Raw genomic sequence first — 24148 nt, forward strand, 5'->3', positions numbered from 1 at the left:
GAGACACTGATCATTGCTATGAAATGTCAGCGCTGACAACCAGGGCTACATTTACTGGCAGCTGAAGTTACACCAGGACCTGCCCAAGCCCTCGAAAGCATGAAAACAGCAAGTGAAGGGAGAGTCTCCAGCACCCCCTGCCCCTGCCATCCCCACATCGCCGAGGGGAGCGCACCCCGACCTGCCCTCAGGTTCCACGTCCATCTCCAGCCCAGCCCGACAGGCAGCACCTGCAGCGTCATCCCACGCGCTGTCCCGCAGCCCCACGCTGCTGCCCCCGTTCTCTCTCGTGTGCACAAACCCACGCGACGATGCTCCCAAAGCCCATCCACAGGGGAGTTACTCTGCTCCCCGCTGCAGAGATCACGGCGGTAGGTCTGGGGGACGGGGGCGCTGGATGAAGCTGGGTTCGCACTGTCGGGGATCAGGGGCTGCAGCAGAATGAGTCACCTGGCAACCCAACCAGCGCAGCCAGCCAGCTGCAGGCCACCCGACTGCCTGCACCCCCTGCCTGGGCAGGAAGGGCAGCTGGCCGGCTCTTAGCCCAGCAGCTCTCTGGCTGCTCAGTGTGGTCATGCCACGGCCGCGATCCTCCCTGTGCTGCTGCTCCTCGACGGGCTCCTGTCCTGCTCCAGCCCTGCTCCTCTTCCTGCTCCTGCTGGTTTCCCAGCCTTGCTCCTGCTCATTCCTGACCATCTCAGCAGGGCCTCCCAGAGGGGGGGCAAGTGGGGCAATTTGCCCCAGGCCCTGGGCCTCGCAGGGGCCCCCACGAGAGTTTTCAGCGGGTCTTCAGCGGCAGGTCCTTAAGTGCCATTGAACACCCAGAGCGAGTGAAGGACCCTCTGCCAAAGACCCGGAGCTTCTTCGTCGGTAATTCGTCAGTGAGGACTCTTTTTGCTCCGGGTATTCGGTGGCAGTTCGGCGTCGGGTCCTTCACTCGCTCTGGTACCCGCCCCTGAAGTGCCCCGAAGACCCAGAGCAGAAGGACCCCCTGTGACAATGCGGTTCTGGCGGAACCCAACTGAGAGTGCCAACTCAGGACAAATTGCTCAAATAGGGCAGTTACAGCCCAAGGCTGGGGTTTTTTCCACCTCTAAGGCAAACCAAACCAGCCAGACTAAGAGGACTTCAGTCTCACCCCACTGGCTAACTGCAAGTCTCACAAGCAATCTCCTTAGACACTCCAGTTTCCCAGTATTACCACCAGTACCACTCGTTATGGGGACAAATGGTTATGAAAACCAGTACCCCAGTAAAAGAAAAAGGTTCTCCTGATCCCAAAGGACCAAGCCCCAGACCCAGGTCAATATACACATCAGATCTTACCCACAAATCACGCTGTTGCCAATCCTTTAGAATCTAAAATCTAAACGTTTATTCATAAAAGGAAAAAGATAGAGATGAGAGTTAGAATTGGTTAAATGGAATCAATTACATACAGTAATGGCAAAGTTCTTGGTTCAGGCTTGTAGCAGCGATGGAATAAACTGCAGGTTCAAATCAAGTCTCTGGAATACATCCCCCGCTGGGATGGGTCCTCAGTCCTTTGTTCAAAGCTTCAGCTCGTAGCAAAGTTCCTCCAGAGGTAAGAAGCAGGATTGAAGATCAGATGGAGATCAGGCATCAGCCTTATATAGTCTTTTCCAGGTGTAAGAACACCTCTTTGTTCTTACTGTGGAAAATTACAGCAACATGGAGTCTGGAGTCACATGGGCCAGTCCCTGCATACTTTGCTGAGGTACAAGGCATATCTGCCTTCTCTCAATGGGTCCATTGTATAGCTGATGGTCCTTAATGGGCCATCAAGCAGGCTAGGCAGAGCTAATCTCAGCTTGTCTGGGATGTCACCCAGAAGCATAGCATAAGTTTGCCATACAGACAGTATAGAGCCAATATTCATAACTTCAACTACAAAACTGATACACACATATAGACAGCATAATCATAACCAGTAAACCATAACCTTGTCCTAGACACCCCATTTGACCCCCTTTATACAAGATTTGGGTGCCACTACAGGACCTTGGTTGCAACAATGATCTATATGGTCCCAGTTTATGTCAATAACGTCACACCCCCGTCGCCGAATACCCCAGGCCCCCTGAATCCTCTGGGCGGCTCTGCACATCAGCTTGCTCCTGGTCCCGGCTTCCTGACCCTGCCCCTGGACTCCGGCTCTGACCCTTGATGTGCCGCCTGGGTCCCCTCCTGGCTCTGACCCTCGGCTTGGCTATTAATTCCTGACTCCGGCTCTGACCCTTGTATTGGATCCGCTTCCTGCTCCTGCTCCGACCATTAGCCTGACCACCCACAGCCCCGCCTCTATCGTGTGTTCCCTTGGGCTGTTTGCTGGGGAGGGAAGCAGACGCCGTATGCACCTGGAGTGGGCTGCCAGCACCTCAGCCGATGGGAAGGAGCGGGGAATGTTGGCGACAATCCCCTTGTTCTGTCCATGCGTTCAGGGATTCGGGTGGGTCCTGATCCCCCATTCCCTGTCCCTGAAGGGAGTTCTGGGTTATTAATTCCCCAGGGTTTTGTATAGGGCCGTGTCCCTCGGTGGGCATCTCCTCAGTGGGCGGGTGCAGGGGGAGCTGCCGAGGGAGCAGAGGCTGACGCTGCCCCAGGCTGAGTTGACCCCCCGAGGGGTGAAAGGCTGCGACGTGGCCCAGGAGGTCTCTGTCACTGTCATTTTATCACAGTGAGAAGTGAGGAGCCAAGAGCCGTCGGGCGTGTTTAGCAAGTGACGACAGCCTGTCGGCTGGAGGGAGCCTCGTGCAGGAGTCGTCGCCGTCACTGCCCCCCGAAACACCAGCCTCTCCCGCACTCTGGGGCCAGACAGGAGCGGCTGCAGCAGGGTGCGTCTGTGCTGCCCAGCAGTGCTACGCACGGAGCTCCCCCGTCTCCCATCGGTCCCACTGGCGGCATTGCTCTCCGGCTGCCGGCCGGCCAGCAGGGCCAGCAGCACCCACCACGTGCACCCAGCCCCGAGCTCTCAGAAACGTCCCATTCAGCTTCGGCAGCTGGGTGTGTGGATTAAATAGAAGATTTGTCCATGCAAGTCCCACGTCACACACGTGACCACACACATTATCCCTGCCGGCGTCCTGCCCCCGGGTCCCCCCACGCGCTGTGAGCCGAATGAGGCAGGAACTCTCCTGGGGGAAGCAGGGATTGGCCTGGCTCGGGGACAAGCAGTGGCACAGTGAGCCCGGAGCAGCCATGAAGGACAGAGGCCATAACAGGGACACACAGCAGTGCCGCGTGAAAATTTAGGAGCTACGGCAAGCCTACCACAAAGCCAGAGAAGCAAACGGAAGGTCTGGGGCAGTGCCGCAAACTTGCCGCTTCTACGCGGAGCTGCATGCCATTCTAGGGGGTGCAGCCACCACTACCCCAACCGTGTGCTATGACTCCCTCACTGGAGAAACACACAGGGAAGAGGGTTCGGGGAATGAGGAAGATGAGGATGGAGGTAATGTAGGTAGCTCACAGCAGCAAGGAAGCGGAGAAACCGGTTTCCCCAACAGCCAGGATATGTTTGTCACCCTGGACCTGGAACCAGTAACCCCCGAACTCACCCAAGACCCTGAGGGCACACAGGAGACCTCTGGTGAGTGTAGCTTTGTAAATATTTACACATGGTTTAAAAGCAAGCGTGTTTAATGATTAATTTGCCCTGGCAATCGCGGCCTGTACAGCTACTGGAAAAGTCTGTTAACGTGTATGGGGATGGAGCGGAAATCCTCCAGGGACATCTCCAGAAAGCTCTCCTTCATGTACTCCCAAAGCCTTTGCAAAAGGTTTCTGGGGAGGGCTGCCTTATCCCGTCCGCCATGGTAGGACACTTTACCATGCCAGGCCAGTAGCACGTAGTCTGGAATCATTGCATAACAAAGCATTGTAGCGTATGGTCCCGGTTCTTGCTGGCTGTCACGGAGTATTGGGGGACTCAGGGCCCTGCATCCCCGGCTTCCTGCGATTCACCATGACTCTCAGCCAGCCAGTAAAGCAGAAGGTTTATTTGGATGACAGGAATACAGTCCAAGACAGGTCTTGCAGGCACAGACAACAGGGCCCCCCTCAGTTAGGTCCATCTGGGGGTCCCAGGCATCCCAGCCCCCCTTGGGAGGTCAGAGCAATCTCTGCCTCTCAGCTATCTCACCACCCAGCTTCCAAGACTCTGCCTTCAGCGACCCCTCGCACAGCCTTTGTTCAGTTTCCCGGGCCAAGGTGTCACCTGGCCTCCAACCCCTTCCTGGGTTCTCATGTTACACGCTCAGGTATTCGCCTTCGGGCAGACTCCCATCCCGCAATGCAGACTATCCTAGCCACACTCCCCTGTCAGCATTCACAGACCACAGTAAGAACAGTCCCAGTTCGTCACACTGGCATGCAGACAACATCCATTCCTTATCTCTCTTTGTTATCCTCAGGAGAGTGATATCATTCACGGTCACCTGGTTGAAATGGGGTGATTTTATTAAGGGGACATTCAGAGGTACCCATTCCTGCTCTTCTGAACAGAAATGTTCCCCGCTGTTAGCCACGCGGTGGGGGGAGGGGTGAAGTGATCATCCCAGAGAATCGGGTGTGTGTGTGGGGGAGAGGGGGTTTAGTTGGGTTTGCGCTGCATGTTAACCTGGAAACCGCAGCCCCTCCTTTTACATTGAAAACCCATTTTAAATGGCCAACCCAATTCATCCTTGATATGGGAAATGAGGGCACTGCTGTTTGAAACCATTCCCACATGTTAAGAAGGTTAAAAAAGCCAAAAGACTGTGGCTTACTATGGCTGCCTGCAAGCCGAAATCTGTTGCCTGGCACTGCGTGAGTGATCTCTCATACCAAATTGGCAGGCCCTCACTATAAGAGGAAAAATGCGACCTTGTAACGAAAGAGTGTACCCATTGTTCTCTAAAATGTGTCTTTTTTAACCACCTCTCCCTTCTCCTCCACCAGTTGCAAATGTTTCATTGTCACAGAGGCTAGTGAACATTAGAAAGAGAAAACGGAGTACGCGGGACAATATGTTCACGGAGCTCCAGATGTCCTCCCACGCTGATAGAGCACAGCAGAATGCGTGGAGGCAGTCAATGTCAGACATGAGAAAAGCACAAAATGAACGAGACGAGAGGTGGCAGGCTGAATCGCGGGATGAACAGAGCAAGTTGCGGGCTGAAGATGATAGGTGGCGTCAGCTTGCAGACAGAAGGCAAGAGTCGATGCTCCGTCTGCTGGAGCATCAAACTGATATGCTCCATCATATGGTTGAGCTGCAGGAAAGGCAGCAGGAGCAGAGACCGCCGCTACAGCCCCTGTGTAACCAACAGCCCTCCTCCCCAAGTTCCATAGCCTCCTCACCCATACGCCCAAGGACACGGTGGGGGGGCCTCTGGCCACCCAGTCACTCCACTCCAGATGATTGCCCAAGCATCAGAAGGTTGGCCTTCAATAAGAGTTAAAGTTTTAAAATACAGTGTGTCCTTTTCCTTCCCTCCTCCCCCACCCATCCCAGGCTACCTTGGCAATTATCCCCCTAGTTGTGTGAGGAATTAATAAAGAATGCATGAATGTGAAATAACAATGACTTTATTGCCTCTGCAAGCGGTGGTCAAAGTGGCGAGGGTGGGGTGTGGTGGTTGGTTTACAGGGAAGTAGAGTGAACTGGGTGGGGGGGGCGGAGGGTTCATCAAGGATAAACAAACAGAAGTTTCACACAGTAGCCTGGCCAGTCACAAAACTCGTTTTCAAAACTTCTCTGATGCGCACCGCACCCTGCTGTGCTCCTCTAACCGCCCTGGTGTCTGGCTGTGCGTAATCAGCAGCCAGGCGATTTGCCTCAACCTCCCACCCCGCCATAAATGTCTCCCCCTTACTCTCACAGATATTATGGAGTGCACAGCAAGCAGCAATAACAATGGGGATATTCTTTTCGCTGAGGTCTGAGTGAGTCAGTAAGCTGCGCCAGCGCGCTTTTAAACATCCAAATGCACAGTCCACCACCATTCGGCACTTGCTCAGCCTGTAGTTGAACAGGTCCTGACTCCTGTCCAGGCTGCCTGTATACGGCTTCATGAGCCATGGCATTAAGGGGTAGGCTGGGTCCCCAAGGATGACGATAGGCATTTCAACATCCCCAACGGTTACTTTCTGGTCCGGGAAGAAAGTCCCTTCTTCCAGCTTTCGAAACAGAGCAGAGTGCCTGAAGACGCGAGCATCATGTACCTTTCCTGGCCATCCCACGTTGATGTTGGTGAAACGTCCCTTGTGATCCACCAGGGCTTACAGCAGCATTGAAAAGTACCCCTTGCTGTTTATGTACTCGGTGGCTTGGTGCTCCGGTGCCAAGATAGGGATATGGGTTCCGTCTATGGCCCCACCACAGTTTGGGAATCCCATTTCAGCAAAACCATCCACTATTGCCTGCACGTTGCCCAGAGTCACTACCCTTGATATCACCAGGTCTTTCATTGCCCTGGCAACTTGGATCACAGCAGCCCCCACAGTAGATTTGCCCACTCCAAATTGATTCCCGACTGACCGGTAGCTGTCTGGCGTTGCAAGCTTCCACAGGGCTATCGCCACTCGCTTTTCAACTGTGAGGGCTGCTCTCATCCTGGTATTCTGGTGCTTCAGGGCACGGGAAAGCAAGTCACAAAGTTCCATGAAAGTGCCCTTACGCATGCGAAAGTTTCGCAGCCACTGGGAATCGTCCCACACCTGCAGCACGATGCGGTCCCACCAGTCTGTGCTTGTTTCCCGTGCCCAGATTCGGCGTTCCATGGCATGAACCTGCCCCAGTAACACCATGATTACCACATTGCTGGGGCCTGTGCCTTGTGAGAGGTCTATGTCCATGCCAATTTCCTCATCACTCTCTTCGCCGTGCTGCAATCGCCTCCTCGGCTGGTCCGGGTTTCGCCTTGGCATGTCCTGGCTCTGCATATACTCCAGGACAATGCATGTGGTGTTCATAGTGCTCATAATTGCCACGGTGATCTGAGCGGGCTCCATGATCCCAGTGCTAGCTATGGCGCCTGGTCTGAAAAAAGGCGCGAAACTAGAAGGAGGGAGGCCGGGAGGGAGGGAGGGCCGAGTGACGACATGGTGTACAGGTACAGGGAATTAAAATCAAGAAAGGTGGCTATGCATCAGGGAGAAACAACTGTCACACAGAATGGTCCCCCCCAAAGATTAAACTGAAAACCCTTGGTTTAACAGGCCGTTGATTTCACAGAGGGAGGGGAAGCAAATGAATACAGAACAAATCTATTTTTTACATCTTAAGCTGGCAGCCGACGGTGCAGCATGACTGATAGCCACTGCAATACGACAACGATGGATACCAATCATAATATACCATCTTCTACCAAATGGCAAGGGGCTGCTGCTGTGTAGCAATGCAGCCCCACATCTGCCAGCACCCAGATCGCCCTCGGCCTCTTCTGGGTGCTTAGCAGACAATACTAGGCAATTGGCAGAAAATAGCATACTATGACGGATAGCCATCATCATCAAGACAGTAACATGTCTGCCCAGGTGCCCATGATTGACAGCCACTGCAGTACAATAACAATGGTTACCAATCATAATATACCATCTTCTACCAAAAGGCAAGGAGCTGGTGCAATGCAGCCCTACGGCTGCCAGCCCCACAGCTACCAGTCATGCTGCACCATCTACTGCCAAAAGGCAGTTTACTGCTACTGCTGCTGTGTAGCAATGCAGTACCACGTCTGCCGGCACCCAGAGGACATATGGTGACGGTGAGCTGAGCTGATCTGAGCGGGCTCCATGCTTGCCGTGGTATGTTGTCTGCACAGGTAACCCAGGTAAAAAGGCGTGAATCTATTGTCTGCCGGTGCTCTGACAGAGGGGGAGGGGCCTGATGACATGTACCCAGAACCCCCTGAGACACTGTTTTGCATCATTCAGGCATTGGGATTTCAACCCAGAATTCCAATGGGCGGCGGAGACTGCGGGAACTGTGAGATAGCTACCCATAGTGCAATGCTCCAGAAGTCGACGATAGCCTCGGTACTGTGGACACGATCCGCCGACTAGAGGACTTAGAGCATTTTATGTGGGGACACACACAATCGATTGTATACAACAGATTTCTATAAAACCGGCTTCTATAAATTCGACCTAATTTCGTAGTGTAGACATACCCTGAGCCTGGCCTGGAAACCAGCCTGCATAGGCACAGACTGCATGGGTGCTCTGGGGTGGTGGGGAGGGGTGAAATGGGCTGGGAAGAGGCAGGGCGGAGGGCAGGGCTGGGTGACTTATCAGGGGAACTCCCCCAGATGCTGGGGAGTGGAAGGTGCGGGACCAGCCCCTCCCAGCCATTAATACACTGCTCTGCTGTACAGCGGGCTGGCGGCTGCCTGAGAGAGCCTGGCTGGGGAGGTGGCTTCTGCTCCCTGTCTCTGGGCTCGGGTGCCGGGGACAGGGATGAGCAAGCCGGAGCTCCCCCACCCCCATCATGTTTCCAGCTCACTCAGCATCAGTGCCTGGTAGCAGCCGAGCCAGGCAGGGAGCAGAAGCCGCCTCCCCAGCCAGGCTCTGTCAGGCAGCTGCCAGATTGCAAAGCAGCATGCGGGAGGGGCCAGAGTTAGAAGTGGCTCCCTCCTGCTCCCCACCCAGGCTCCTTCCCTCCAGGATGGTCAGCGGAACGTGCTGGGGTGCGAGACGGGGCAGTGAGAGGACACAGTCCCGTCCCCCGCCGGCCCTCCCCCACACAGCTAACGTGGGGTGGGGAGAGCGTGGTGGCCCGGGCTGGGCGCGGGGGGAGGTGTGGCCGGGGGGCACATGTGACCTCCCATTTAGATCATGCCCCCCTCAGTATAGGGAAGAACAAGTCATCTAAGGGGTGCTTTCCGGGGAGGGGGGAGAATGGAATGGGAAGAGGCAGAGCAGGGGTGGGAAGAGGTGGGGTGGGGTCTTGGGGGGGGCTGAGTGGGGACAGGGTCTTGGACGGAGCAGGGGTCGAGCACCCCCCGGGAAATCAGGAAGTCGGTGCCTTTGCCAGGCTGTTGGCTGGACTAGAGGCTGGACTGGAGAGCCCCCTGCCCCCGTTCCCGCCAGCCCCAGTCACTGCCCTGCCCTGAGCCTGTCGGGTGGGTATCGGGACCCACCGGGGCTCCCCCTACAGGCCTGGAGCTGACGCACCTCTGGCCAGGTGACCCCCCCCTCACTAAGCCCACCCTGAGGACGAATACACACAGAGCGACAGCACTCCCAGGGCTCTGTGCCCTCGCATTGGTCGCTCTGCCCGTGGGGCTGCCCCTTTCCCCGAGCCCTCGTCGAGACGTCTCGTCTGTGTGGGGCGGGGCTGACTCTCGTGCCGGGCGTGTACGGTGTGAGCACAACGGGCCGGTGCGGTGGGTCCCTGGGCACTAGTGTCACGAACGTGAATATTAATTCCAGCAGTTCATACTCTGCACCGGGCGCTGGGGATCGACCTGTGACTGGAAACCCAGGCGGTTACAGCCCCTTTTCACCCCTTTCCCATGGAAATCCTGCTCTGGTGGCACCCCCGCCCCAAACAACAACCTCACTGAGCAGAGACACAGAGCCCAGGGGCCTGGGGAGGGGCTGCCAGAGGCAGAGCGGGCACCAGGCACTCACCTCCATAGGGTCTGAGAGTCCGATCCAGACGGGACTGTTTTTTGTGAGGTTCCACTTCATATAATCGGCCAGAATATTATTTTCTTCAGCACTGTGAATGGAGATGAGATGGGCCCCGTGCCAGTGGTTCTGGCAGTCCGCCTGGGACAAGAAAAAACAAAGCTAGTTAACCCCATGCCCCACTGCAGGGAGCAGCAGGCGCGAGTCCAGCACTGTTCTGGGCCCTGCCTCCCCCGGGCAGCAAGGGCTGTGAGGGGACAGGACCCCGTGTTAGCGCCTCTCCCCTCCCCAGGACCAATGGGAGGAGCAGGTAGAGCCGCCTCCCTCTCTCCATCCCCCTTCACCTTCCCGGCCCCCACCCCACTCTCCTCTGAGCACTGGCCTGCCCTGGGCCATGGCTCTGCCAGACACACCCGCTGTCATGCTGTGATGGGAGCACAGGTGTGGCTGATGAAGGTCACTGTGCTGACCCCAGGCACTCGGACTCTGCCAGGCGCTCGGCTTGTGCACATGAGCAAGTAGCACCACATGACGTCTGTGCGGCCCTGGCCGAGGGGATTTCCTGGCAGCTCTCACAGGGTCCTAGAGCCCGGGCTACAGCCCAAGCCCAGAAGCCTACACCTCAATGAAACACGCATGGCAAGCGGACAGCAGAGCGACTGGCAGAGAGGCTGGTGGCGAGGGCCAGAGCAGAGCCCCACAGAGAAACGCAGCAATCGACCGTTGGGGTGACGAGCGAGTGCCCGAGCAGTGCAGCGTGTAAGGTGCCTCCTTCCCCCCCTCCACACAGGGTGGGAGGTGAACTCTGCGGATAAACCTCTGAACTCTGGGGCTGCACTAGCCAAGGACAGCAACTGTGAGTGGGGTACAGAGAAGGGACGGGCACGTTAATGGGACTTTGGGTTGTTGGACTTAAGTACCTGAGGGGAAAAGGACACCGCCCAACTTACTTGGGGGTGGGTTGTTTGTGTTTATGAACCCTAGTTGTGGTGTTTTCCAAAATTAATGCTGAGTAACTTCCCTTCTTTTATTAAATGTGTTTTGCTACACTCAGACTCTGATTGCGAGAGGGGAAGTACTGCCTCTTAGGGGCACCCGGGGGCTGGTGTGTAATTGTATCAGGTCACTGGGTAGAGACTCAAGCCGGTTCTGTGTTGTATTGTTGAAAAGGAACCCCTAGATATTGAACCCGGCCCTTGTTGCTGCTGGCTTCACCTGGCAGAAGGGTTACAAACATACTAAAACGTAACATCCCTGTGGCAGGGGAAACACCACAGCAGCCCACCAAGGTAGCATTTCATTTCAGAACGGGGAACTACACAGAAATGAGGAAGTTTGTGAAACAGAAATTAAAAAGTACAGCACAAAAAGTGAAATCCCTGCAAGCGGCATGGAAACCTTTTAAAGACACCATAATAGAGGCTCAACTTAAATGTATACCCCAAATTAAAAAACATAGTAAGAGAAGCAAAAAAAGAAGCAGTGAGAGGCAAAAATGCATCATTTAAAGAGTGAAAGTTACATCCAATTTTTAAAGTAGATCAGAAGCAGGAAGACTGGTAAACAACCTGTGGGGCCACTGGACGATGGAGATGCTAGAGGAGCACACAAGCATGATAAGGCCATTGTGGAGAAGTTAAATGAATTCTCTGCATCAGTCTTCACGGCTGAGGATGTGAGGGAGATTCCCAAACCTGAGCCATTCTTTTTAGGTGACAAAACTGAGGAACTATCCCAAATTAAGGTATCATTAGAGGAGGTTTTGGAACAAATTGATAAATTAAACAATAAGTCACCAGGACCAGATGGTATCAACCGAAGAGTTCTGAAGGGACTCAAATGTAAAATTGAAGAACTACTAACTGTGGTATGTAACCTATCATTTCAATCAGCTTCTGTACCAGATGATTGGAGGATACCTAATATGATGACAATTTTTTAAAAAGAACTTCAGAGGTGATCCTTGCAATTACAGGCCACTAAGCCTAACTTCAGTACTGGGCAAACTGGTTGAAATTATAATAAAGAAAAAAATTGTCAGACTCATAGATGAACATAATTTGTTGGGGAATTCACCATGGTTTTAATCAAGGGAACTCATGCCTCACTAATCTACTAGAATTCTTTGAGGGGGTCAACAAGCATGCGGACAAGGGTGATCCAGAGAGTCTAGTGTACTTATATATCAGAAAGTCTTTGACAAGTTCCCTCACCAAAGGCTCTTAAGCAAAGTAAGCTGTCATGGGATAAGAGGGAAGGTCCTCTCATGGATCGATAACTGGTTAAAAGATAGGAAACAAAGGGTAGGAATAAATGGTCAGTTTTCAGAATGGAGAGAGGTAAGTAGTTGTGTGTCCCAGATGTCTGTATTGGGACCAGTCCTGTTCAACATATTCATTAATGATCTGGAAAAAGGGTTAAACAGTGAGATGGTAAAATTTGCAGATGATACAAAACTAGTCAAGATAGTTAAGTCCAAAGCAGGCTGTGAAGAGTTACAAAGGTTTCTCACAAAACTGGGTGACTGGAAAATAAAACGGCGGATGAAATTCAATGTGGATAAATATAAAGTAATGTGCATTGGAAAACATAATCCCAATGACACATATAAAAGGATGGGGTTTAAATTAGTTGTTACCATTCAAGAAAGATCTTGGAGTCATTGTGGATAGTTCTCTGAAAACATCCACTCAATGTGCAGCGGCAGTCAAAAAAGTGAACAGAATGTTGGGCTAAATTCAGAAAGGGATAGATAATAAGATAGAAAATATCATGTTGTCTCTATATAATCCATGGTACACCCACATCTTGAATACTGCTTGCATATGTGATCGACCCTTCTCAAAAAAGATATATTGGAATTGGAAAAGGTACAGAGAATGGCAACAAAAATGATTAGGGGTATGGAACAGCTTCTGTATGAGAAGAGATTAATAAGACTTTTCAACTTGGAAAAGAGACAGCTGAGTGGAGATATAAGAGAGGTCGAAAAAATCATGACTGGTGTGGAGAAAGTAAATAAGGAAGTGTTATTTACTGCTTTTGACACAAGAACTAGGGGTAACCAAATGAAATTAATAGGGAGCAAGTTAGAACAAACAAAAAGAAGTATTTCTTCACACAACACACAGTCAACCTGTGGAACTCCTTGCCAGAGGATGTTGTGAAGGCCAAGTCTATAAGAGGGTTCATAAAAGAATTAGATAAATTCATGGAGGATAGGTCCATCAATGACTAATAGCCAGGAGGGGCAGGGATGTGGTCCCTAGCCTCTGTTTGCCAGAAGCTGGGAATGGGCGACAGGGGATGTATCACTTGATAATTGACCTATTCTCTTCATTCCCCCTGAAGCACCCAGCACTGGCCACTTCTGGAAGGCAGGATACTGGGCTAGATGGACCATTGGTCTCACTCAGTATGGCGGTTCCCATGTACACAGGGCCCCATCACCACCCTCATGTTCTGGGCAGCGACTCCCTGGCCAAATGCCAGCCAGCAATGGGGATCGAACTGGAGACCTTCAGCACAGCCCTGTCACCGGAGCTAAGGGAGCTGCTTTGGTAACACCGAGTAAGGAGCAGGCCCTTCCTGAACCGGCTGCTAGAGGGAGACATGACCCCACCTGGGCCCAGGCCATCCCTGTTGTCCTCGTAGACACAGCGCATGACTAGCATGTCAGGTCGAGAAGAGATTGTGCCCCACCGGGAGCTATGTTTACATTGTATTCTGCTCCCCAGCCTGGCCAGGGCAGGTTGTTCCCTCACACCCTGTTCCCAGGGCTCTGTCTGGGGCAGTGTGAAATGTGCCAGCCCTGGGCTCCCACCTAGGGAAAAGGGACCCTGGTGGCTCTGGTTGGCACCGCTGACTGGGCCACTAAAAGTCCGGTCAGCAGCGCAGCAGGGGCCCAGAGCTGAGGCAGGCTCCCTACCTGCCCTGACTCCGCAGGGCTCCCGGAATTGGCCACCAGGTCCCTGCAGCCCCTAGGCACATGGGCAGCCAGGGAGGCTCCACGTGCTGCCTCCTCCCTGAGTGCCGGTTCCACAGCTCCCATTGGCTAGGAACCGCAACCAACGGGAGCTGCGGGACAGAATGTACGGGCACAAGGGCAGCGCGCTGAGCCTCCCTGGCCACCCATATGCTTAGGGGATGCAGGGACCTGGGGGCCAATTTCTGGAAGCTGCAGTAAGCGGTGTCAGGACCCCATACCCCGAACTCTCTCCCACACCCCAATATCCTGCCTTACTCCAGAGTCTCCTCCTGGAGTCCACACCGTGCACACACCCCAACCCTGTGCCCAGCCCTGAGCCCCCTCCCGCACCCCAAAACTCTCATCCCTGGCCCCACCCCAGAACCACCCCCATGCCAGAGCCCTGACCCCACCCCAACCCCTGCCCAAGCCCATAGCTCTCTGCAGCACCCCAAACCCCTCATCCCCAGCCCCACCCAAGAGCCCACACCCCTGGAGAGAGAGCGCATCATCTCCCACCCTCCAAACCCATCATCCCCATCCCCACCCCAGAGTCCACATCCCCAGCCCAGAGCCCATACCCCCCTGCACCCCAACCCCCTCCCCCAGCCCAGAGGCTCTCCCACACCCCAAATCCCTCATCCCTGGGCCCACCCCAGAGCCTGCACTCCCAGCCAGAGCCCTCACACACACACACACCCAACCCCTTGCCCCAGCCTGATGAAAGTGAGTGAGGGTGGGGGAGAGTGACAAAGGAAGAGGGGATGGAGCAAGGGGGGGTGGGGCCTCGGAGAAGGGGCAGGGCAGGGGTGTGCGCTTAGAAAGTTGGCAACCCTACCCCCGCCCCTCCTACTGGAATGGATTACCCAGCCCGGCCCAGCTCACTTACTCTGATATTCACTCAAAACCACCCCATCCCCGCAGCCTCCAGCTCCATCCCAGCGCCGCTGAGCCCCGCTGCCCCCAGCCTCTCACCTCAGCCTCCGCCCAGTTTTTCTCTTGGGGGACGTATTGATAGCAGCTGTCGTGGAAGGGTAGCCAGCACCCGGGACAGGACACAGCCTGTACCCCTGCAGAGAGGGGGTCGGGGGGCAATGGTGGGGACAGGACACCGCGGTTAGAAGCTGTTTCAGAGGCAGAGCCGTGGCTTTCCCATTAGCACAAATAACATGGGATCCTGTTTAGGGCTGTGTCTGGCTGGCAGGACCCTCCAGGCCCTGGCGCTGCAGGAAGAAGCTGGGTTTGCTCAGACCCCACATCGGCAGAACGGGGCCCCTGGAACCCAGCCCTGAGCAGGGATCCCAGCCGGGCAGGGACTCTGGGTTTGAATGCAGTGTAGGCTCCTTTCCCCAGTGCTCCCTGGGGGGAGGAAGGAGCAGTGCACTGTGGGGGGGGGGCTGATAGACCCTCCCTGCCCCTGCCCCAGGGAGCCCCATGGACTCCAAGCCCTGGGAAAGGGGGGAAATATGAAGCTGCCAGCCACAGTGGTCCCCATTCAGCTGCAGCCCTCGGGCAGAGGGAATTCCTGCCACCCTGATCTCCTCCCCGTCTCCCCTTGGGCCATGCAGGACAGTTGGAGCAGGGAAGCCGGCAGTGGGGCAGGAAGGGAAAACCCAGGGCCAAGGGGTGAAGCTGGGGGAGCAATGGGGTTGGCACAGACTGGGACTAGAGAAGAAATCAGGAGCAGGGGCCCAGTTCTGGATGGAAGGAGCTGGGGGGTTGTAGGAGGAGGGAAGGGGAGAGAGGTGCCCAGGGAGATGGGGCATAAAGAGGGGGATAGCAGGGATCGGTGTGGCTGAGGCAGCGGGGAGGGGAACACTGTGCAGGCACTGCCCTGGTAAGAGAGGGACCGCACAGAGCCATATCCCAGCATGAGGGGGGAATGGGACAGTCTGAGGAGAAAAGCACATCGTGAAGGGAATGGGGCAGCCCAGCTGGGATCAGATGGGGGAGAATCTGTGGCTGCAGCGGAGGCATGACCAGCCCTTGGAGAGGGACTCCGTGGGGACATGGCCAGCCATTGGGAGGGGAACACGGGAGGGTGGGATGGGAGCCAGGAGCTGATGGGGAATGACCGCTCATTGCCCAGGGACTGGCCCCATCCAATCCTCATGGGAAGAGCCGAACCTGGAGGGCATTTCATCCACCTTCTCTCACCCATGCCCTGGTGAGGGGCTGCAGGGCCTGGGCTCTCCCTGTGGCAGTGACCCCCCCAGCAGCAGGAGAGGGGCAGTGATTCTGGAAGCGACGAGGAATATGAATTCATTTCCCAATTCCCACCATGGGAACCAGCACCCAGGGGCTCCAGCTCCAAGGGGCCAGGCAGGGACTCACCTTCCAGTGAGGGGTTAAAGATCAGGCAGACGAGGAGGCAGAGACTGAAGTAGGCGACTGGCCCCATCTTCTCGCTTCCCCTGGGGAGAAAACACACCAGGGAGATGGGCCACGAGAGCCTGAGACACCCCCCAGAGCAGCTCCCTTCTCTCATGGGGCATTTCCCAGGGGGAGGTGCTTCGTTGCTGGGGCTGTTTCCTAAAGCACCTGGCTGGGCTGGAAGGCCACCGAGAGGGATCCCGTCCCCCAGCCCTGGGACACCGACCTCGGAGCCCATCTCCCTGGGTCCGAAGGGCCCTTCCTCTTCCACCCTCACTGAGCCATGCCCCAGGGACAGAACTGGACACCCAGCAGGGAGCCAGGTCCCAGCTCCTCAGTGGCTGGGCTCTGCAAGCAGCATCTCCAGGGACTCCCCAAACCAGGGCTGCAGATGGGGAGAAGGGGGGTCAGCAGGGTGGCCACGGTCACTCAGATAAGACCTGGGTCCCAAGCAACCGGATCCCATTTGCAGAGGAAAGTGTTTCTCAGAAGGGGCATTTGCCATCTCCCGCTGTCCCTCTCTCCCCCAGTGCTGGGGCTGGCAGCTCCCCTCGGTAGCCACCTACATGGAACATGGAGGGAGGGCACAGGTGGCAGGAGGGGAGAGTTTGGAAGAGGCACCAGTGCCACCAGGATGGAGGCCAGTCTGTGTGCATGTGGCTGGAATGGCAGCTGCAGGTGCAGTACCTCTGCAACCATACTCTGACTAGAGACCAGTTTAGTATTAGAAACTTGGAGTCCTCTCGTGTCATCACCCAGCACCTGCCTGGTATACTTTCCCCACTAACAGGTGTTTCAATCACACTCATATTTCCAGCTCCAGGGAGATTCTGTGTCTGGAAAGCCAACACCGTGTGGATGGGGCGGGGTTCTATTACTGCACTCCGTGATGGGGCTGGGACCCCGTTGCACCATTATTAAGAAATGGGGTCCAATGGGAGAGCCGCCCTGCACTGTGATGATCCAGCAGGGACTGGACACAGACTGGAGGCTGGGCCCAGCTCCCGGAGGGGCAGAGCGCTGGGCACAGCTCCGCAGGGCATTAGGGTGCCGCGTGCAGGGCTGTGCGGGGTGGGAGGAAGGGGTGAGACAGAGACAGCCCCAGGGTCAGGGGACACACACAGGACAAGCTTGGCCACCCACCCCCGTAACAGATCAGCTGCCGCCAGCCACCCAGCGCAGGAGAAGGAAGAAGCTGGAGGAAGCCAGGGTCTCACCTGATTGTCTCGCTGGGTAGCTGCTCCGGTGCTAGGCCAGTCCAAGTGCAGCCTGCATGGGACACTGGCCGGACACGGGGCATTTATAGACCAGTGCGGGGAGGGGACCAGGTGTCAATACTGCACATGCAGATCTGTGCTGATGGCAGCTACAATCATTTAACGCCCAGGCAAACAGAGATAAGAGAAGCCAGGACCCAGCCACCAGCCGGTGGTGAGCAGGAGGAAGCATTTCTCAGGGCTGAGATAACAGATACAATGAAAGCTATTTCCTTCCCTTTCCCCTCCCCACCCAGTCTGTCAGCGCTGAGATCAGTGTGGCTGTGGGGAGCCATCGTGCCCTGGCCCTGACTGGCCCAACTGCTCTCATCCATCTTGTTCCATGGAAAGTTCCAGGCAGATCCCCAGGGAGTGTAGATCAGCTGGAGTCCCCCTGAAGTCAGTGGGGGGATCCCCAGCGGGTACAGTCTGGTGTGGGGCTATTGGAGTCCTTGGGGTCAGACCCCCAGCGGGTACAGTCTGGTGTGGGGCTATTGGAGTCCTTGGGGTCGGACCCCCAGCGGGTACAGTCTGGTGTGGGGCTATTGGAGTCCTTGGGGTCAGACCCCCAGCGGGTGGGCTTTGCTCAGAGCTCTGCTGGAGTCACCGGGGCTAGAACCCCAGCGGGTGTGAACTGGCCAGAGCCCCATGGGAGTCAATGGAGTCACACCAGCTGGGGCCTGGCCCCCATCAGTGCAGGGTAAAATGGCAACTTTCCCCATTCCCGGCCCTCAAGCCCGGGGAGCACTCGGCCCATCACGCGCCCTGTGCTTGGCTCGTCAGCGCCCTGACCTGGGTGTTGTCATTTACACCTGTGCAACGAGACTGGGAAATGCACCATCCTCCCTGGGCGGCGATTTACACGTATTGGGCTCTGGTGTAAATGGTGACGTATGGAGCCGGGACAATCAGGCCCATGGCAATTGGACTATAACTTGAGGGCGCTGCCTGTGGCCGAGGTATTGGCCCTGTTGTGGGCTGCCCACGCTCCCTCCTGTCTGTCTCTCTGCTGCATTTCAAGGGAGCCCGTTACCCCGGTATGTAGGTGTGACGGTGCTGCCCTTGGGAGCCAGCTGAGGTCATTCAATCAGGGTGAACTGCAAACAGAACGGGGCAGACAAACCCCAAATGCTGGTGGATCTTCCAATACTTAGATTTACCAAAACACCTTCTGTAGCACCGCACTGGTTACTCAGAGTCCAAACAACGCAGTCCCCTTAAAGTACCCAGCCTCAGGCCTCCGTCCATACACATGTCAGATATGATGATTATACTGAAAATCTTATTTCATAGGGTTACCATATGTCTGGGTTTCCCCAGACATGTCCGGCTTTTGGGTCTTTAAATAGCCGGCTGGGGGGAATTTGTAAAAAGCTAAAAATGTCCGGGATTCCCCCCGGACGGCTATTTAAAGACCCAAAAGCGCTGACAGGGCAGCTGCGCTGGGGGAACCACAGCAAGCCGGCGCCGCCGGCGCCACTCACCTTTCCTCCCTGTGCCCTGGGGCAGTGCGCAGCTGAGAGCTCCCAGTGCGGTGGTGTCAGCTCACGGGGCCCCCCGCACGGCCGGCGGGAGCCTGCAGAGTGCAGCCTGCCCCGGCCCCAGCACACAGAGAGGCAGCGAGGAGGTCTCGCTCCCCTGCGTGCTGCAGCGGGGTGGGGTATGTTCAGACCAACTGAGCTGAAAATTGTGATCTTGTATTCAAAACTATTACGATGTGGGCTGAACTAAAATCAGCATGAATTGCTCAACGATATCAATGGAATCAGCATTGCGCTGCTCTATATTGTAAAACATTACAGTGCAATCTTGCAAGTATTCCATAGCACGCCGCCTTTCCCAGGTGGTAACTAAGCAGAACATCTTCCTGTTTCAACATTCTTAACTTGTATCCCTCCTAGAAGTTGTTTTTTTTCCAAACACTGAATGCTGCTAAGGCCTGTTCTACACTAGGAGGTTATGTCGAATTTAGCAGCGTTAAATCGAATTAACCCTGCACCCATCCACACAACGAAGCTATTTAGTTTGACATGGAGGTCTCTTTAATTCTATTTCTGTACTCCTCCCCGATGAGGGGAGTAGCGCTAAATTCGACATGGCCATGTCGAATTAGGGTAGGTGTAGATGGAATTCGATGCTAATAGCTCTGGGAGCTATCCCACAGTGCACCACTCCCTTGACGCTCTGGACAGCAGTCCGAGCTCGGATGCTCTGACCAGCTACACAGGAAAAGCCCCGGGAAAATTTGAATTCCTTTTCCTGTCTGGCCAGTTTGAATCTCATTTCCTGTTTGGACATCGTGGCGAGCTCAGCAGCACTGGCAACGATGCAGAGCTCTCCAGCAGAGGTGACCATGCAATCGCAGAATAGAAAGAGGGCCCCAGCATGGACTGATCGGGAAGTCTTGGATATGATCGCTGTGTGGGGTGATGAGTCCGTGCTTTCGGAGCTGCGATCGGAAAAATGGAATGTGAAGATCTACGAGAAGATCTCCAAAGCCATGATGGAGAGAGGATACAGCCGGGATGCAACGCTGTGCCGCGTGAAAATCAAGGACCTGAGACAAGGCTACCAGAAGACCAAAGCGGCAAATGGACGCTCCGGATCCCATCCCCAGACATGCCATTTCTACAAGGCACTGCATTCAATTCTAGGTGCGGCCGCCACCACTACCCCACCACTGACCGTGGACTCTGACGATGGGGTATTGTTGACGGCCGCTTCCTCGGAGATGTTCGCGGACGGGGAAGATGAGGAAGGAGATGAGGAGGACGAGGCAGTCGACAGCACTTACAACGCTGATTTTCCCGACAGCCAGGATCTCTTCATCACCCTCACAGAGATCCCCTACCAACCCTCCCCAGGCGTTAACCCGGACCCTGAATCAGGGGAAGGATCAGTCGGTAAGTGTTTTAAACATGTAAACATTTATTTTGAACAGAACAGGAATATTAAAAATGGGTTTTTCATGATTAGTTTGCCCTAGGCGCTTAACGTTTTAGTCCTTGGCAGTGCAACTACTGCAAAAGAATCTAAAAATGTCCGGTTTATCATGATTAGTTTGCCCTAGGCGCTCTACTTTTTAGTCCTTGCCAGTGCAACTACTGGAAAATAAGGTCTATATGTCCGGGGATAGAGCTGAAATCCTCATGGGACATCTCCAGGAAGCTCTCCTGGAGGTAATTGGAAAGCCTTTGCATGAGGTTCCTGGGGAGAGCGGCCTTATTGTGTCCTCGGTGGTAGGAAACTTTTCCGCGCCAGGTTATCATCAAGTACTCTGGGATCACTGCCTCGCAGAGCATGGCGGCATACGGCCCTGGTTTTTGCTGGCTTTCACGCAGCATGCGGTCTTTCTCTGTGTCAGAAATCCGCATCAGAGTGATATCACTCATGGTGACCTGCTTAGAATTAGGGGAATGTTAGTATTGGGACTGCTTGCCTGTTCCTTTACATAACTGTAACCGGTGGTTTACAGCCACGCGGTGGAGGCGGAAGAGGGGCAGCATACAGGGATCTTTCCCGGGGACAGCCGCGAGGGGGTGGGACAGGGGCAGAGTTCATGCTTGCCGGATTGCCGGCAGCAGGAACTGGCCAACGCTAGGAGCATTGCTTTGAACGTGAAAGGAGGGCACTGCTATAAATTAAGTTTTAAGCAGCCAAAAGTCTATGGCTTACCATGTCAGCCTGCTACCCGAATTCTGCTGTCCTGCCCCGCTTTTCTCATCTCCACTGCAAGACCCCAGGCACTGAATGCGAAGGCCGAAAATTTGACCTTGTCCTGAGTGCGCATGTGATAGGTGCTGTGCATGGTCTTGTTCACAGAGAAAGACTATGTTCATTGTTCACAGAAATGTATCTTTGTGAGGAATTCACTCCCTTTTTCCCATCCCACAGCTGCGACTGTCTCCCGACATACCCCGGCATTCCCCTCCCAGAGGCTGGCGCAGATTAGGCGGAGAAAGAAAAGGACACAGGACGACATGTTCTCAGAACTTATGGGCTGCTCCCGAGCCGATGCGGCCCAGCAGACCCAGTGGAGGGAGAACATGTCGCAATACCAGCGAGCACACAGTGAACGGGAGGACAGGTGGCGGCAGGAAGACCAGCAGGTGACTCAAACGCTGCTAGGACTAATGAGGGAGCAAACGGACACGCTCCGGCACCTTGTGGATGTTCTGCAGGACCGGAGGCAGGAGGACAGAGCCCCACTGCAGTCTCTCTCTAACCGCCCTCCCCCGCCACAAAGTCCCATCCCCCCCTCACCCAAAGTCCCAAGAAGGAGGGGCGGCAGGGGCCGTGAAAACTGTCACTCCACCCCTGCAGACTGCTCAAGTACCAGAAGGCTCTCATTCCCAAAGATTTGATAAGTCCTTTCCTTCCCGCCTCACCCAAGCCCCCGTCCCAGTTTCATCCCCTAACTGTGTAGTTGCTAATAAAAAATATGTTTCTGTTAATTACTGTTTCCATCATGTTCTTTTAGAGGAGAGTGTGTTTGAAGGGGGGGAGGGGTTGGTAATTGGAGAGGACAGTCACCTTTACCAGGGTACAGACACGGGGGCAGGTGCAGCAGAAGGTCACACACACATTGCAGTCACTAGGCACCCTGGTCAGTCTGGGAGGTGGTTTTCATGTTCGGGGGGGGGGGGGCATGTGACTTTGTGGCGGGGGAGGGCGGATAGAGATCTTATGCAGCGGTCCTTAGCCTGGATCACAGAGCCACGCAGCAGGGGATCTGTAACCGTCCTCCCCCGCCACAAAGTCACATAGCCCACACACACAGAATCCCGAAAAGGAGGGGTGGCAGGCTCCGTTGAAACAACCAGTCCACCACTGCGGACTACTCTAGGAGCAGGAGCCTGTCATTCCTCGAGTTTAGAAGCGTTCTTTCCATCACTACGCCCACTCCCCACCACAGTCTGCGTCCCAGTTTCAACCCTTTACCGCAAAACCCTTAATAAAGAAAACGGTGTTAATTAACAAAGTTCCATTTATTTTATTTTTAAACGTGTGTTGTAAGGGGGGGAACGGCGTATGTAACTGGAGAGGACAGTCAACATTAACTGGGTAAAGAAACGGGGGCAGGTTCAGCTTCTCTTTAAACAAACTTAATAGTCACAGGTTACCCTGCTCACTGAGGAACCTAGCTTTCAAAGCCTCCCGGATGCACAGCGCATCCCGCTGGACTCTTCTAATCGCACGGCTGTCTGGCTGGGCGTAATCAGCAGCCAGGTGATTTGCCTCAACCTCCCACCCCGCCATAAAGGTCTCCCCCTTGCTCTCACAGAGATTGTGGAGCACACAACAAGGTGCAATAACAATGGGGATATTGGTTTCGCTGAGATCAGAGCGAGTCAGTAAGCTTCTCCATCTCCCCTTGAGACGTCCAAAAGCACACTCCACCACCATTCTGCACTTGTTCAGATGGTAGTTGAAGAGTTCTTTTTCACTGTCCAAGGCGCCTGTATAGGGCTTCATGAGCCAGGGCATTAGCGGGTAGGCTGGGTCCCCGAGGATCACTATAGGCATCTCCACATCCCCAACAGTTATTTTGTGGTCCGGGAAGTAAATACCTTCCTGCAGCCATCTAAACAGACCAGAGTTCCTGAAAACACGAGCGTCATGAACCTTGCCCGGCCATCCGACGTTGATGTTTGTAAAACGTCCCCTATGGTCCACCAGTGCTTGCAGCACCATTGAAAAGTAGCCCTTTCGGTTAATGTACTGGCTGGCCTGGTGGTCCGGTCCCAGGATAGGGATGTGAGTTCCATCTATAGCCCCACCGCATTTTGGGAATCCCATCGCGGCGAAGCCATCTATGAAGACCTGCACGTTTCCCAAGGTCACTACCTTTGACAGCAGTAGCTCAACGATTGAATTGGCTACTTGCATCACAGCAACCCCCACGGTAGATTTGCCCATGCCAAAGTGGTTCACAACTGACCGGTAGCTGTCTGGCATTGCAAGCTTCCAGAGGGCTATGGCCACTCGCTTCTGGACAGTCACTGCTGCTCACTTCCGGGTGTCCTTGTGAGTAGTATAAGGGCCCTACCATTAATCAAACCCTAACCACGCCCCTTGACCCCTTAAGTCCCGCCCCTTGACCCCTTCGCCCTCCATCTGTGACCGGAAGTCCCACCCCATGGGGGTATTACTTCCGGGGTCGAGGTGCCACCTGGCTGGAAGCAAGATGTGTCATGTGACCCCTCTAAGAACTCCCCCCACCACCCTCTACCAATCAGGAGGGGTTTCGTCCCGATAGGACCGGCCCAAGAGGAGATTTTGACCAATCAGGGGGACTTCCGGGGCGGGGGTGACCCGTCCGGAAGTGGGTCGTGTGACCCCTCTAAGAACTCCCCCCACTACCCTCTACCAATTAGGAGGGGTTTTGTGCCGAAAGGACCGCCCCGAAAGGAGATTTTGACCAATTAGGGTGACTTTTGGGTTGGGGTGACCCCTCTGACAGGGAGTTGTGTGACCCCGCTAAGAACGCCCCCCAAGGCCCTCCGCCAATCAGAGTGCAGCACCATTACTCCATAAGTTCCAGCGCCAGACAGAGGAGACGGCCATCTCTTACCAAGGACACGTGTTTTCGAAAGCGCGGAAAGGCTGCTGAGAGGAGACATGGACTCCTTTACCAACCCCGTGAGAACTTCGTACTTTGTTTTACCCCCGAGGGTCTTTGACCTTGTGTGGAGAAAGCGCTACATTAGCGACAGTTCTGAGGAGGACCCTTTGACCCAGCCGTTGATGGATACGGCGGAACCCGACCCCGAAACCCTTGTGAGACAGCCCGATGAACGTGACGGCCTCTTTGTCCACCCCCTCAGAGGTGGAAGGCGATCGCGGCTCGGGGGAGGCACCGGCGGACAACGCGAACGGAAAAGACGGCGTTCAGGTAAATGAATGCTTAAGAAGCGGT

At 54.9% G+C, this 24148-nt stretch overlaps 1 protein-coding gene across 2 annotated transcripts in view; it reads right to left on the reverse strand.

Annotated features, from left to right (window-relative positions):
- LOC103305706 (C-type lectin-like) overlaps nucleotides 1–24148 on the reverse strand; it is a 118205-nt gene that overhangs the window by 16557 nt on the left and 77500 nt on the right. For both annotated transcript variants that reach the window (XM_065593143.1, XM_005313237.5), the window contains exons 2-5: nucleotides 17191–17431; nucleotides 15935–16014; nucleotides 14576–14670; nucleotides 9634–9774 (exon numbers count right to left, since the gene is read on the reverse strand). In XM_065593143.1, the coding sequence (XP_065449215.1) occupies nucleotides 9634–9774; nucleotides 14576–14670; nucleotides 15935–16014; nucleotides 17191–17273 (399 nt within the window). In that variant the 5' untranslated portion in view covers nucleotides 17274–17431. The remainder of the gene's footprint in view (nucleotides 1–9633; nucleotides 9775–14575; nucleotides 14671–15934; nucleotides 16015–17190; nucleotides 17432–24148) is intronic.

Source organism: Chrysemys picta, chromosome 1 (genome assembly GCF_011386835.1).
Source record: "Chrysemys picta bellii isolate R12L10 chromosome 1, ASM1138683v2, whole genome shotgun sequence".
In the NCBI taxonomy this organism is placed as follows: Eukaryota; Metazoa; Chordata; order Testudines; family Emydidae; genus Chrysemys; species Chrysemys picta.